Source organism: Anastrepha ludens, chromosome 4, assembly GCF_028408465.1.
Source record: "Anastrepha ludens isolate Willacy chromosome 4, idAnaLude1.1, whole genome shotgun sequence".
NCBI classification, from domain to species: Eukaryota; Metazoa; Arthropoda; class Insecta; order Diptera; family Tephritidae; genus Anastrepha; species Anastrepha ludens.
In genome coordinates this window covers 13,218,906-13,235,549 of record NC_071500.1, presented here as the reverse complement: position 1 = coordinate 13,235,549, position 16,644 = coordinate 13,218,906, and the positions used below count along the sequence as shown (strand labels likewise).

Sequence of the window (16,644 nt, the reverse complement as noted above, 5' to 3'; positions counted from 1 at the left end):
CGAGAAGCGTCCGCCATACGCGGAGAGACATGAAAAAGTGATTCTACAGCATGACAACGCTCGGCCTCACGTTGCCAAACCCGTTAAAACCTACCTGGAAACACTGAAATGGGAAATCCTACCCCACCTGCCATATTCTCCATATATTGCGCCGTCCGATTATCACCTGTTCCGATCGATGGCACATGGTTTAGCTGACCAGCTGTTCCATTCATATGAAGACAGCAAAAAATGACTTGATCCGTGAATAGAGTCAGCTTCATGAATTGGTAGGTGAAGGAATTTACTCTGAAGGACTGGGTATCAGCGCATCCTTTCACTTGCCTGATCACTGTAATGTATTTCAGGCAAAAGTTATCGCTTTCGAATGGGGTTTATTCCTCTTAAAGAATGGGATTATTCCTCTTAAAGAAGAGTCCCCTAACTACGTAGGAAGTATGTGTCTACTCGTATGAATGAATGAGGTTTGCACTTTGACCTAATGGTCTTTTGTGTCCTCTACTCATCACAGTATCTCAACCAAGCACATTTCGTTATTATTCTCAGTATAGAGCTGGGTTGGTATGTGCCTTTCGTCTGGCTGCAGTTGCCCAAGATGTCTTAACCTTCTCCGCGCTAGAGCTCTGCATTCCAGGAGAAGGTGCATTGGAGTCTCCTGGGATTGGTCGCAGAAACGGCATGAGTCCGTAGACGAAATACCGATCATGTGCAGATGACTTCGGATGTGAGGATGCCCGGGAGCATCACTACTGGGATAATCAGACAGCTCTGAATTCGTTAGAGTCAGTAAAACATTCTTCAAAAACGGTAGTTGAATGCCACAAATTATTATGCGAAATGTCGCAATATTTTAAAATAAACCATATAAATATTGAAGGTAATTTCAAATCAGAGGAACTTGCAACTTCAAAGGAACAACACTAAATATTCACCCAGATGATGTGCTAATACCGATTCCCTTGGCTACATGCAAATTACTAATAGATGATGCCTCTATCAATGCTGCTAATGCCCGTTGGAGGCAATCACCCTTTTGCCAAATAAGCTGGCAAACTTGGCCAGCCAGAATGGAACTACGGCCGCTCAAAATCGCTACTGAATCTTAGCAGACAGGATATGAGAAATACGTTAGGGGCATTGTCTAATTGGAAAGCATGCAAATAGACTGGGGGTACCATATTATGACTTTTATCGAAGCTGTCAGGATATTGAAGAAGAGGAAACCGTGGAGCACCTTCGGTACATACATGGAACACCTCTTGTATGCAGGAAAAGGCTTTCCACGCTCAAATAAAATATTTTAAATCTACAGGGTGGTTCAGAGAAGATTCAGGAAAGTAAAGGACCAGGTCCAGGGATATCACAATGGGGCTATTCAGGTGTTGTGTGCATCGGCTGACAGCCACTCCACCTAACCTAACCTAACCTAACCTAGGAGTCGATCCAGTATATACTGCATTTCCCTTAAGCTATGCTATACGGCAAATACGTTCTCAAATATTCGAGTCATGGCAGCAGGAGTATGCCGACGATACCACTGGCTCCATTACAAAGATTTTCTTTCCAATTCTTGAAGATGCGCAACTATACCGACAACTCTTTGGGATATCATTTGAATTGACACAGCTCTTTACTGGCCATGGTTTCAACAAGGCATACTTAAAGCGATTCAAAATCATTGACGAAGACTGGTGCCCGTGTGACCAACTCACTGTGCAGAGTATGCATCATCTTTTGCACGACTGCCCACGCTTTCACAGTGCACGACAGAGACACGAAACATTCTGTGCACAATATGATATTCCAGCATTCAACATAAAACAAATTTCAAAATATCCTAGTTTGATAACATCATTTAATGAATTTGTCAAAAAAATAATTGATAATTTAAAAAACTTCAATGCTTCAAACATTCCTACCTAATATCTTAATCATAATAGTAATATAGTAGAATAACCATCTAACTGCTTGTATCCAATCGCAAGCATTTTATTTCAGTTAGTTTTGTTAAACTATAAAATATTTATGTAATTGAAAATACTTGTAATCTATCTGAATGTTATACTGCACATATGTATGAAAATATTTGCTCTAGAAAACAAACTAATTGAAATAATAAATTACTCGAAACGCAGTAAGCGCGTAGAGCCCAAGGAAAAAAAAAACCTAACCTATTATTTCAAATGTGAATTAGTGAAAAACATTAATACATAAATAATCTCTAACTTGTGACCCCTCAACTTCAGATATTCTTAAAAAAAGTTTATCGACAAGCAAGATCTCATATTCGACTAAATTATAACTTAAGTATGCATTTTAATACCAGCCTAAGGGTTTTATTTATTTTTGTTTACTATACATTTTTTTTTTCGAATTTATATTCAATTTGAAACAAACAAATATTCAATTTACTTATAGCAAATTAATGTGTACTTTAATTGAAGAAGTTATAGTCAATGCTCGTAATTCCTCTAATTTTTATTTATTCACTCCAACGTACTAGCTAAAATGGCATAAAGGGCAACCATCACATGCAACTAAATATTATTCATAAGCACCGGGAAGTCACAATTCGTCCATTTAATTACTTTAACAGAAACCACGAAAACAATGAATTCATATTTGAATATGCGTACGCGTACGTACTTATATAATAACGTATCTACGCATGTCCGAAAAGCTATGTACTTATTGTTTAACAGTTAAAGTTTAGCTCTTCTGTCTATTTTGTATACATAACTGAAAAAACTTTGTTTGTAATAAAACGAATTTATGTTTGAAGATAATTCCTAAATGTAAGGTAAAATTAATAAAGCACTGCGAATTAAGAATTCTTGTTTTATTGGCGATGGAAACGACACCACTTAAGGGGTTATATACAGTTAGAATTTTCAAAAAATGGATTTTTTTTAATTTATCTTCTTAATGTACATAATTTAATACCGCTCCAGTGAATATTTTCGAAGTTACACGCAAATTTGAAAAGGCGTTTCGGAGTGATTGAAAGTAAAGGGTTTTCCAATAACAGGTGTTATTTTGAATAGCCCGCTCTTTCGGTAGATGTCACTTTTAAACCTGTCATTTTTTGGTATTTGACAAGTAGAAACTACGCCATTAATAAAAACGAAACGATAAATGTTTAAACAACGCATTCAAAGTATTAAAATTCACTATAAAAATGATGAAAATTTAGCAGAGGCTGCAATACAGAAATTTGTGAAAAAATTTGAGCTGTTGGAACAAGTTAGTGATGTGAAGAATAAAACCCGTGCACGTCGCTCAAGAACAGCCAAAAATATTGCTGTTGTAGACGAAAGTGTTGAAGAACACCCAGGTTTGTCCATTCCTCGTCGTTCTTTGGAATTAGGCATTCCACAAACGTCATTACACCGTATTTTGCATAAACATTTGGGTCTTAAGGCTCATAAAGTCCACTTAACACAAGAACTCAAGCTGGCCGATCATCAACAACGTCGTGTCTTTGCTGATTGGGTTGTTGAAATGCATGAAAATGATCCGGAATTCCATTGAAAAATCATCTTGAGTGATGAGGCTTATTTATCCCTCTTTGGCTTCGTCAATAAGCAAAATTGTCGGATCTGGGGCTCAGAAAATCCAAACGTTATTGTTGAAAAGCCTCTCTATTCTCAACGTTTGACTGTTTGGTGCAGTTTATGGTCCGGTGAAGTCATTAGACCTTACTTTTTCGAAAATGAAGCTGGAGCAACAGTTACGGTGAATGGATTGCGCTATCAAGAGATGACTAACGATTTTTTATGGCCGGAATTGGATGGATTGGATGACAAGACGCTACGTACCCCACGAGCAACGAAACCATTGATCTTTTACGGGAATAACACCGCTTAATGGAACACCCTATAGAAGGTCGTGCTTTAATCGCGTTTTTCTCAAAATGGTGTTTTCAAACTCGGTGACCAACATTACTCCAAAACGGCTAAACCGATGAATCTCAAATTTTAACACGAACTTCTTAAATATATTTGTTAGTGATTAATCGAAGATTTTTTCTCACCGATTATTAATTTTTTTAGTAATTAATCGAAGATTTTCTCTCTTCGATAATTTTTTTTTTTATAAACAATTTAAGACCGAAATTTTGGTCAAAAACCACTTTTTTTTTATTTTTTTAAGAAACCCCCATTTTGTCAAAAAAAAATATTTTTTACTTATTCCTTTGATTAATTACTAGATTTAACATTACTTTAACGAAATCTGTTTGGTTTTTATTTTTAATTTCAGAGGATCCAGTTCAAAGACAAAATTGCATTTTGTCATAAAATTTTTTTTAGATAGATTTCAGTAGAAGGAATAGAGAGATAGGAAAGGTAAAATGTGGGTGGTAAAACGGAAAAATTAGTTTGAGGTCACTCTTCAACGAAACATGATGTATTAATGCTATGTTTTTATTTTTGTAAAATAAAGCAAATGACTAGAAAAAATCAAATTATCTCTAATCCCTTAAATATTTTTCTTTAGGAATGAGATCTGTTGTCAATTCGCCACAATTTCGCTGCTGGCTAATATTATATTTATCGGAAAACGTATAGACTATAAGGAATCTATGTATGTGAATACCCTCTTCACAGGTATGACGAATAACGGTGGATACACTCGCCAACGTAACACGATTAAACAAATGAGAGCCCCATGCAAGGTGGATTTATTAAGGTGACAGCATTCACCCAGCTGAATTTTTCACCGTAGGTATGGCTTACGTCAAACTGATATGCTTTGTTTGTATGTATTGGTATGTTTACATTTGCTTGCTGATTTTGACGTGATGGTTGGACCAAACGCAACAACAAATACATGTAGGGTTTTACTTATATGTGTTTGCTGTCACCTGTAATAAATTCGCCTTGGCCCCATGTAAATAAATTCTCACCGCCGTTCCGTTCCGTAGTAGATGGTTCTTTCATCGGGTCAGCTATTACGGGTGTACGTGCGCACGTTTACGTTGGTGAGTGTGCGCACCATAAAGCCGAAAGAAGAGTTGAGTTTATTGTGACTTTAAGAAAATGTGTAACAAAACAAAACTGCTAGCTGTAACATTGTGACTGACACGGGCATTGATTACTTTTGCATTGCAGAAAATATTCGACATCATTTTATAGAACAGTTAAAAATTACTACATAAAACCTATGAGAATTATCTTAAACTTACTAACGTACACAGCGAAATAAGTATGTCATTGGCACGCGTGCCTCAGCTGCGTATTGTGCAGCGTGATCTGAAATGTCGGCAGGGATGTGGATTTTATGGAAATGCACAATTTGACGGTCTCTGCTCGAAATGCTTCCGTGAACGTAACGAAAAAAAGAAAAAAGGTAAGTTACGGTTTTACCCCGTAACTGTAATTAAACAACAAGCCCTTAATATTACTATTTATTACTAAAGCGGACCAAAAAGCAGGTATTTCTACTACACATACAACAACTACTGATCAAAGTAGTGGTAGTGGTGTCGTCAGTGGAGCCGGACGCCTGTCACCGCAAAATCTGTTAGGACGCTCACTAAGCAAGCGGCAGGAAAGTTTGCCGGAAATATCGACTGGCACTCTTACGAAGAAGAAATCCCTAGTGCCTGCCGTGTTCCAAAAAACACTTCAATCAAGTGTGCAGAAAAGTAGGAAGATAAAACAGGAGGTGCAGCTAGGTAAGATCAACCAACTAGTAAAATCTAGATTTTTTTAATCAGAGAAAAATTAAAAATCGGGGTTTTCCTAATAGCAACAGGACAAAGATCATATGTTCCTGACCCTACGGAGAGTCTGTTCATGCTTCAGCTGCGTCAACTACGGATACCTGACGATGGCAAGCGCAAACTGAAGAATGAGATTCAACGCTTGGATAATGCCATACGAAGCTATATGAACAAAAGCGCTAATAAAAACATAGATGAGCTTTCAGAGCTGGTGCAAAATGCCTATACTAAACTCTCAGATATTGTGCATAACGACCAACGTTTTCAAATTGCAACTAATGAAGATCGCGAAAGTGCACTTGACTTCTTTGAAAAGGTTGTCATGACACAAAATCACAAGTAAGTGCCTACTCCTTCAAAAAACTCTAACAATTATTGTTTTAACAGCTCGGTATTTTTTCAGATTTCTATTCAGTCCCTATTTTACTCTCGACGAAGAAAACGATGTGAAGATTCAGAAACGAATACGACAACTCAGTTGGATAACAGCGAAACATTTAATGTGCAGCATTGACGAAGTGAATGCAGAATCGCGAGATCTAGTCTACAATGCCATAACTGGTATGTTTTGCTTTTTTTAATTTTTATGTAAGTAACTGAAGCTAAAAGTGTATTCTTATAAATTGTTCAGAGTTAGTAGGCATCGATTCTTATTACTCGCCACAAGAAAAACTAGAGTGCACAGTGCGTTGCTGTCGTCATATATTCGAATTACTCAAACACTCAGTTGGAGGCCCAGCAAGTGCAGATGAATTTTTGCCTGCACTCATTTTCGTTGTCTTGAAAGCGAATCCGGTGCGATTGCACAGTAATGTAAACTTTGTAACGCGTTTCACTACTGCATCGCGGTTAATGAGTGGCGAGGGAGGATATTATTTTACAAATCTGGTAAGTAAATGAGCAAAATTAATTTAGATCTGCACTTTCACAAAACAAATACATTACCAGTGCTGCGCAATATCCTTCATTGAAAATCTAAATGCCGAAAGTCTGGGCATCTCGGAAGAGGACTTTGATCTACTTATGTCAGGCGATAAGGCATTTAGTACGCCTTGGGAAAGCGCGCTGCTGGCCTGTGAGGGCTTGCATTTAATATCAGAAAATATGAAGCGTATGGAATTGTTGAAAAAACGCAATGCGAGCATCGCTGCTGGTATTGAGAATTTCCGTAAGGACCTCGCAGACTTTCAAGTATATATTGGTTTCTAATATACGTATGTAGGAATTTCAATGATTTCAATGACATTTTCCTTCTTATTCAGTGCGAAATTGTCGACAAAGTGGATGCTTGTATTGCCAAAGCTCCGCTGACAATTCTACCAATAAAAACACCAACACATCTGATCAGTAAGGCACGTGAACATATTTCTAATGGAAATGCTGTACCTTTGCAATCGAATATATCGCTTGGACACTATAACACGAATTTGCTCGCAGCTATTGAAACCAACAGCAAAACGACAAAAGATAGTGTGGAAAAGTGCCTTCCTATTCCATTGGCACCCACAAGTACAATGGAAAGCGCGGCTGTAGATGATGCTGCTCATACATTGGCGCTAAAAGACACTAGTATATCTGCAGTCGGTCGTTTGTCGCCTTTACCATCAGCGCAACCCTCAGCAGATATGCTATTTACATCTCCCATTTTCAACTATACCCCTTTCGATGCCGTTTCCCTGCTTGACGATCACTCGGATTCCACTGATGATTTGATACTCAACACAGATATGAGAGGCGGACTTACAAACGTAAATTATGACTTTGATTTGTCCGATCACAGTGCAGATAATAGTGTTGCTGAGGATTTGACGCTTAACTTAGAAGAATTCGATCCCCTTGTACAAAAACCAAATGAAGAATCAGCTTTAGGGGAGGCAGTATCGACTGGTTTGCAAACACCCGAAAAAAAGGTTAATCTCCATCAGCGAAGTTTATTGGACAGTGACTCACCAACAAATGGAGCATTGCTACCATCGCCGCTCAAGCCCACTGTAGCCGAATATCGTGGGTTTTCGAGTTTCGAAATACCTTCTATTTCGTGCAACACCGGTGACTTTGCGTCTCTCAATCATTCAGTCAATGAACGTGTGGACAATTCAGGAGCGACAAACACTGTATTTGAAAATAGCGCAGCTAAGTGATTCAAATTGGGACCTATGAGGAGTTCATTATTGGTACCGCCGCTGATGCAAATATTATTATAATTTGGCTTCTAATCAAAGATATGTTAAAGCGTGCGAATATAAAATGTGTTCGACTGTTTGAAGTTAAAAGGAGCCAGTGTGTATTTTATAATTTTTTAAATAAATTCGTAATGAAATCGGCATACTCAATAAAAAGAGGGGCAAAATATGACATACGTACCGTTATGCTTTTAAAACTTAAACGCAATATAGTTTTCATAACCTAATTATTCTTAGAGGAATCATAAATTTGATGCTCAAAAGAATAACGGCGATAGCAGAGGGTATAGTACTTCCGTGTGATATACAATATGTATAAAAAAATAAAAAAAAAAGTTCCATCAAACGAAACTGTTATTCACTCAAATTTTAAGTAACATAAAAAGCAACAGTGACTGTGAATGTCAGTGCCACCTGCTGCAATCACAATAAGATAACAACAAAACGAAATGTCAAATGCAGACAGACTTCGATCTGATTGGTTTCCGTTTGTCCATCGCTGTGATTTTGTATGTGGAGGGATTGTGGACTTTTCGAAGGAAATTGCAAGCGAAATAATATTAACAACTTGGTAGAAACACATGCAAAAGCGTAGTAAAATGGGGAAAAGTGCCGACGATAGGTGGGTGCTCTATGACCAGTCTATAATTTCGAGTACCACCATAATAACTATAGTTTTGTTATGCAATTCTCTTCAAATGGAAAGAATATCATAGAACAATGGATTTTGTGGTCATTTGAGTGTGTGTGTTTTGTTGTGTGGACGGGATAAAAGCGGTCTGTATGGCCGGCTATTATAGAAGCGGTGCAGGTGGAGCCAAGAGCGGTGTGTAGAAGTAAATAAAATGCCGTGCGTTTATATTAGTTTAACTTCACATCACCGTTACTGCCTGAGTCTGCATTTGATGCACATCATTTGCAATTTGGAGCAATATTTTTCTAAATAATAATTTTAGTGATTCAACGCGTGTATCACAAATATTGCTGGAAAGAAAAAGCTAGGTGTGATACAGAATTGGCAGATGGACGAACACGTCCCATCCCTACACCCTTTTAAGCGTCGTTTACTACACAATACATTGACAAGACCTTGAACTCGAGACATACTAGTTACATACTCACATTTGCCCGTATGAACGCCGCTGCAATTCAAACAATATTGGTTAAACTTTGTAATACCTTACATAAACTTTATGTATGCAATATGTTGATAATAAGTAGGTAAAATAGTGTAATTGGCAAACATTGCTAGTGATAAGCAATCTTGCTTTTAGTCTATCACAAACCTGGCGAAACTTTTTATGATTTTTTATTATTTTTATGCATTTTAATATATTTTTTTTGGAACAGTTCCACAGCCGCGCCTACCTTTCGCATTATTCGTGAAGTCTACGAAAGCACCAATGCACATGAACGCTTTGAAGCTGAATTGGACAAAGCGTTGGAGGCTAAAGTGGATTATATAATTATTGAACCGCCCAGATTGGGCGATGAAACTGGACGTTGGATAACCGTGGGCAATTGCTTGTACAAAACAGCTATTACATCGGGAGTGGCTTCGCTCATATCCAGTTTAATTTGGCGGGACCGACCATTCATTGCCGCGCCTATGTGTGCTGTATCGCTTTTCTGTACAGGCTTATACACAGTGTCATGGAATTATGATCCCTGCTGCCAGTATCAGGTATTAGTAAAAGATCGCAATTATATAAACATAGTGAACATTATAAAGATTTCTAACTGAGTTCAATGAAATTTCAAAATATATCGAAATTCTATTTTCATTGTGGAAAAATCGCTTGTTGGAATCATAGAATCTCTTTTATAAGTATATTAATTTAGTTAAGGTTCCTCTTATTCCTTATTACAGTCTGTGTCGGAAGAAAAGAACCGGTTTTTTTTCTTGTAACTTCAAGATATATTTAGTTTTGCAACCCGTAAACGCAACCAAACAAAAATGAGTGAGAAGCACGCGAAGCCTTTTGAGGCGATATTTTTAGCACGCATTCGAAACGACCGAAATAAACTTACGCCGTGGCTGCAAAAGTGATAAAAAAATCAAAAAAGTTTGCTGTGATGTCGAATCAGCGGTATAAGGTGTACAAAAATGTAGTGACTTTCCCGAGCGCGGCTTGAAACGAGTGACGACACAAAAGCAGGATAAAGTGATCGTCCAACTTTTTAAGCGGAACTTTTTTTTTGTGACTACGCCAAGCACGCCCAATTCTTGCTGTAAAGAGAATAGATGTGAGTATCAACACCATCGAACATCGACTGAAGGAGGCGAACATATCCTACCGTCCCACATCATCAAAAGCACTGCTCTCAGAAAAACACATTGAGAAACAACAAAACAAGAAAATGGCGTCACAGTATTGGACTGGCATTCCCAGTCCCCAGACGCCAATCCCTTTGAAAATATGTGGGGAACTATGAAAACCCATCTAGCCGAAAAGCCAGTCCATGACTTAAAGCAGCTCGTGCGTCAAGTTCGCAAAATCTAGTCCTGTTTGTCGACGAGTTACGCAGAAAAACTGGTTCAAAGCATGAAGAAAATGCCAGGCTATACTCGACAACGATGAAGATAAACTTTTCACTATACAGGAGTAGTTTACTGGGACGGCAGCCCATGGTCGGGAAAAACCCGAGTAATTCCGGTAACGTAGAACCGGCTGCCATGGGAATGACAACAATGAAGACTACAGACAAGACTAAGGCTTATTGAGTAATTGCGACTCCTAGTTTTGTGCATACTTTCATGTAAAAAGATTTAAATATAGGTATATATTTTATACTTCATGAATAATCGCGGTTCTGACACAGATTGTACATCTAAAATATGCACTACTTTGTCTATACGATTTTTATAAATAAATATATTCATATTTTAAATAAATAAATATATTCATAACTTTCAAAAATTATGTTTCAGGTGCAAAATGATGATGAAATCCTTAGCAAATTACCTCTGGGAGATGTGTCTGCGCCTGTGATTTTAGGCTATTCTCCAAATACCAAAACCAAGTACTTGCATCGCAGCGTTACTCTACTTTCAGCAGCGTTCTGTGCATGGCAAATCTGGCGGTCATACAAGTAGCTAAGCTTACGAGCGCTTACTACTATAGCCTGAATAGAGTTGCATGCTTATACGAATAAAATAAAAGTAGATTGTCAATGCCGCTAAATCAAATATGTTTGCACATTTATAATTTGTCATGCATGCAACCACGCCGCCAGCTCTCGAAATCGGACCGCAATCAAAAGTACCCAATTGTCCACACACAGATGTAATAGGAAACTATGCAGCAGTTATAATAATCGCCATAACTCAGTGTGGAGCAGAAAATATTGCAAGTTATTCACGGATAAACAACATCCTAATTTTTTTTTCTATTTAATATAATTCACTAATTTTTATTTTATAAAATTTTACAAGTAATAAGAATGAAAATAAGTAAATAACGCGTTATTATAAAAAAAAAGCGAAAATATATGTGGAATTAATTTGGAAATCATTTGATGATGTGCCGATTACAAGGGATATTTGAGAAATTAGTTTTAAATTCAAAAGTTTCATTTAGTTAAAAGTTAAAGTAGAAATGAACAACAAGAAACTAGATTGTGCATTCGAATTTTTATAGGAAATTTTTCGTTTAATAAATGATGTATTCCCTTTAACGCTGCGTTCCACTATTTCTTCATTTGCCCCCTTTCATCATTTATTTCCTAGTGTTATTAAGTACATGCCATTACGTGGCCATGGAACTTCCTCGGTCATCTGCATTGTTCTTAGTTGTTGTGTAAAAAAGTGGCGCTCAGCAGCATTAAACTACATTCGCATTGAACAAAGTGTGTAATTTTGTATTGTTTTAATCCACTAGACTATAAAGTATAAAATAAATGAAAATAAATAAAAACTTGGAAAGATACAAATAAATGTTTAGCCATTACGAAGAATAATGAAATGTTGGAATCTACTTGTAGACGAGTATTTCTGTTTTAATGAATTGTAAGAGTTGTAAAATAATCAAATGTGACAAAGTAAAACACCATACAAACAAAGAAAAATAAATAAAAATCTAATATAAAATTAAAAAAAAAAATTAACCACTTCATTTTACTCGATCGCACAAAAAAACGCTGGTCGTTCCAACGACAGTCGGTTCTACGTTACCGGAACGACCCCAGTGGATGAATAGGGAATGTTTATGCTGCTACAACAACAACAACTCGATTGCTGAAAGAACAACATAATCCAAAAACGAAATTACTGACATCCTCGATTTTAAAATAAATCGACACTTTCTTCTAATCAACGACATTACATCATAATGTACAGTATACACGTTCCAACCGTTGTATCAGGGGCACGGACTCGTTGGATGAACTGTTGTACCATGTATAGTATGGCTGCTCAACCGATTTCCATGTTGGTCCAACGGTTCCATGTGAAAATTAAAATGTTTTAATTTTAGGTGGGCGGAGTTAGCCGTTGTACAATGAGTTGGAACGGGACACACTAAAATAACCGGAAATGAACTCCTCGATTATACCGCCAAATAGGGGCATCAAGCACCGGTACTAACGATAGAAAACTTAAACTTAAGGCCGGCGGGCCAATTAAAAGGTCAAAAAAATCGATTTTTTTTGTTTTCCTGAAATAGCTTAGATATTCAAGAACATGAGACACAAATTTTCAGAGTTAAACTCCAAGTATTTGCAGAGCTACAGAGCCGAGCGTAGTGCGGCGTCGAGCAACCGTGCGCTTGTTGTTGTAGTGCTCCGCCCATTGACCATTGACTTTGAAGTGCGTTTTCTCGGCTTTTCATTTTCACGATTTTACCTAATTTATGTACACGATTGCAAAAAAACTAAACGAGCTATCCATTTCTTTCAAAATGCGTTATCTTCAGTATTGTTTTCTCTTCTATGTGAACTAAAAAAAACATGCAAAAACTTTTTTAAAGCGACTTTTTTACCCAGTTGAAGAGTTTTTTTTTTCCTTGAAAAACCACTTTTTTTCTACATTCCCCGAATTTTACGTGTTTCTCCCAATTTTCTTAGTTCACATCGAAGATAATTACATCAAAATTAATAATCTTTTTTTTTTTTTTCAGATGAAAATTGCAAGTTGTATCTTGTACAGAAGTTGGATACTTCAGTGGCAAGGCGCTCTGGGAATCTATTGATAACTCGGCTTACAATATATTGTTGGAGATTGTACAAATTTTTTTTTTTAGTTCAAATATATATTAAACTATCCCCAAAACTTCATTTGGCTAATTGTTTTTTTTTCTCATCCTACGACGCTTCGCGAAAACTACTGAATTTAGGACATCTAATTGGCCCGCCTTAACTCACATTAAAAAAGAATTTCTATACCAAACAGCACCCTAACTGGAGCTCAACTAATGACTGGTACCAACAAGTAAGCCATACAAAACCCCTTTTAAGGGTTTTATGAAAAATAATAAAAATAAAGCACAGGCATGGACGTCTCATGACCAATACTAACCCACCTACATGATCATGCAACCCAAACGTGAGAAGTATTGTACTTCTGGATGTCACGAGGCACCTCTTCAACTACAGGGACGAGATCCGGGACAAAACGAATCGACAATTACTGGACCGGACATTGTTTAGACAGACAATGAGCATCATTCATCGGGAGACCCTTACAACCTTCTTAAGCTCCCAACCCCCCAATTGCCGTAAGCGGAGTTCAATCACCACCCAGCTACTCCGATAGACCCGCGTAACCTTGGCACAACTACGTTCTGGGTACTGTAGCAGATTAAACTCCTACTTATACAGAATTGACCCTGACATACCAAACATATGTCCGGCATGTGAAGGCACCCCGGACGACACTAACCACCTTTTCACGTGCCCCATCAAACTCACCAATCTAACACCCCTCTCCCTCTGGACCCAACCTGTTGAAACAGCAAGTTTCCTGGGTTTACCGTTAGATGAGCTAGACGAAGACGACCAGTGATTTACATTGCACTGACAGGATTTAGTATTGCTGCTACAACAACAACAAGTACTATACTCCATATCCTCTTCCATTGCCAAATATACTCCGCCCGCAGAAGACAAGTCATCAGCAACTTAAACCCAATGACTCACATATCTTCCCCAACTTCCAATTTAACATCTTTAATAAATAAATTCCTTAAAATAACCAACCTCACCATGCAATTTACCCGGAACGACGATTTATATCCGGCCAAGGACTGGCACTCCAGCAGCATTGCCCGTACATATGTATGTATGTATATGGGGAATGCCATGTTGTTACAACAACAAACATAACAATAGTGTTTCGAACAACTGTCAGGATTAGATGTCAACAACCTAATAAGACTCTTAAACCGCACAGACTGGATATAGTTATGCTATAAAATGACCCTCGAACAAGTTGGTTGCGAGGATGTGGCAACAAAAGGGTGCGGAAGCGCCAGTTAGATTATGGATGAATCAACACTTTAATCAACCAACCAATTCCATACACACAATACACAGAAAAGAAATTAAAAAAAATTAAATTTATTAACCAAGTTTCACTTGATTCCTGCATTTTGCGAAATGTTCAACACCACGAATATGAGAATAATAAAATTGTGCAACGGGTTGCATATCAGGTTGCTAAACAGTCATCCAACCTTGTTGTTGTTGTTGTAGCAGCATAAACATTTCCCAAACTTACATACGGGGAATACTGCTGGAGTGACAGTCCTTGGCCGGATATAAATCCGGGTCGTTTCGGTAACGTAGAACCGACTGTCGTGGAAACTAGCCATACAACCTCTTGTTTTGATGATTTATACATAATATTTATTATGGCGCTAATGACTAATGGCTAAATGTTGTATTAAAACTCGCTGCACGCCGGCATCTCGGAGACTCAGACATCAAAAATGCGATTGGTTAGCAGGTTGCGAGTGTTTGGGCGTCTTAAACATCCCTATCTGTATGTACACACGTGCATATATTTAAAATCCGTACACCGAAAATGCATCGCTGCAAATGTTTACAACCCCCTCGTACGGATACCGCACATCAAATGCATTTTCAGTAGGTGCGAGTATGTTTGTATGAGGCATTGAACTGGACATGTTTAATTCATAACAAACTGACCGGCAATGTTCTGGTACAAATCTACATACATTCTAAACGCATACTAATAAACAAAAGAAAGTGCCATTACATCACACATAAAAAAACATATATACTAAAATGCATACATGGACCCTGTAGGGAAATTGAAATGTTATACTTTTCACTTAAGAATTAAGGGATTATATATATATATATATAATTGGCGCGTACACCCTTTTTGGGTGTTTGGCCGAGCTCCTCCTCCCATTTGTGGTGTGCGTCTTGATGTTGTTCCACAAATGGAGGGACCTACAGTTTCAAGCCGACTCCGAACGGCAGATATTTTTATGAGGAGCTTTTTCATGGCAGAAATACACTCGGAGGTTTGCCATTGCCTGCCGAGGGACGACCGCTATTAGAAAAATGTTTTTCTGTTTCTTTTAATTTTTGTGTTTCACCGAGATTCGAACAAACGTTCTCTCTCAGAATTCTGAATGGTAATCACGCACCAACCCATTCGACCATGGCGGCCGCCACGAATTAAGGGATTATAATCAATAAATTATTAATTAGAAATTGCTTTTGTATTTGTTTTTGTTTACTTTATTTCCTTTAATCAATTGTAAACTCAAGTTGTTGAGTGCAAAATAAATATTTTTCGAAACTTTCATAGAAGCAAATGCTTCTAGGTACTCTACTTGTAGTTGTAGTTGTAGCAGCATAAACGTTCTACATTTATACACGGGGAATGCTGTTGGAATGACTGTCGTAATAAATCCGGGTCGATCCGATAACGTAAAACCGACTGTCGTTGAAACGTTATCTTACTCGTACTGGACTATATCGCCTGCTTTAATTCGAGCAAAAATACTCTGAATACTCTGTAATGACCTGTTCCCTGTGATGCTTCTATATAGATAATCCGGCAAGCAATATGTAAGAATATTGATCGGGCAAACTTTAAGATTAGCACTTCACGACGAATGAGCAGATTTTGGGTATGTGAGAAAGCAGCGATTTTTGAGCAGTTTGAAACTTTTTACTTTCAATAGCTTAAAATCATTTTCTAGTTCTGATTACAAAGATTGAAATTTTTATGAAAATGTATTGATTTTTTTTTCAATTTGCATAAAGTTGGAAACTTGAATTATTGTAGTTGAATTAAATATAATTTCATAAATTATTAAAATAAATGAGAAATAAATAAAAGGTGTCAAGGTGTCAATATGTCCCTGCGCCATAGTTATTTAATGCAGTGTTCATAGTCCATGGCATGGTTGAGTTAAGTGTTTCCTGTACAGTCCTTAAATTTAATTAGTTTCCTCTGGCAAATCAGCAGAAAGAGTGCGGAATGTTATAAAATGTATAAATAAATAAAAAATTAAAAATGTGAATCAATTGTGTCAAGTTTTCCTAAAGCGAGGGTATTGGGTATACCGCACAGCTTTGTTTCCCTTTCAAATACGCGTATTCGCATAGTAATAGAAGATAAACAAATTCGACAGTGTGATTCTTATCATCATTCAAATGCCTTCTTATTGTTAAAGCGCGAAAATGATAAGATACCTCTCTATTAATAGATAAATGTATTTAGTGTGCTTATCTACATATTTTCATTTTCAAATCTTT

The 16,644-nt window shown here is 37.3% G+C and overlaps 2 protein-coding genes across 4 annotated transcripts; both read left to right on the top strand.

Annotated features, from left to right (window-relative positions):
- The first annotated feature begins 5,064 nt into the window (after positions 1–5,064).
- On the top strand, positions 5,065–8,111 carry LOC128859862 (rab5 GDP/GTP exchange factor). 2 transcript variants are annotated; one of them, XM_054096975.1, is made up of 7 exons: positions 5,065–5,349; positions 5,420–5,677; positions 5,758–6,064; positions 6,129–6,286; positions 6,357–6,613; positions 6,674–6,916; positions 6,988–8,111. In XM_054096975.1, exons 1-7 carry the CDS (start codon positions 5,208–5,210, stop codon positions 7,864–7,866), a joined length of 2,244 nt encoding a protein of 747 aa, XP_053952950.1. In that variant the 5' UTR covers positions 5,065–5,207; the 3' UTR covers positions 7,867–8,111. The 2 variants fall into 2 exon arrangements, with proteins under 2 accessions (XP_053952950.1, XP_053952949.1); XM_054096974.1 differs by having other exon boundaries at positions 5,752–6,064.
- A 236-nt stretch (positions 8,112–8,347) lies between these two features.
- Positions 8,348–11,785, top strand: LOC128859863 (transmembrane protein 11 homolog, mitochondrial). Of its 2 annotated transcripts, none has more exons than XM_054096977.1 (3): positions 8,348–8,530; positions 9,259–9,592; positions 10,841–11,785. In XM_054096977.1, exons 1-3 carry the CDS (start codon positions 8,490–8,492, stop codon positions 11,003–11,005), a joined length of 540 nt encoding a protein of 179 aa, XP_053952952.1. In that variant the 5' UTR covers positions 8,348–8,489; the 3' UTR covers positions 11,006–11,785. The 2 variants fall into 2 exon arrangements, with proteins under 2 accessions (XP_053952952.1, XP_053952951.1); XM_054096976.1 differs by lacking the exon at positions 8,348–8,530 and adding an exon at positions 8,803–9,129.
- The last annotated feature ends 4,859 nt before the right edge of the window (positions 11,786–16,644 follow it).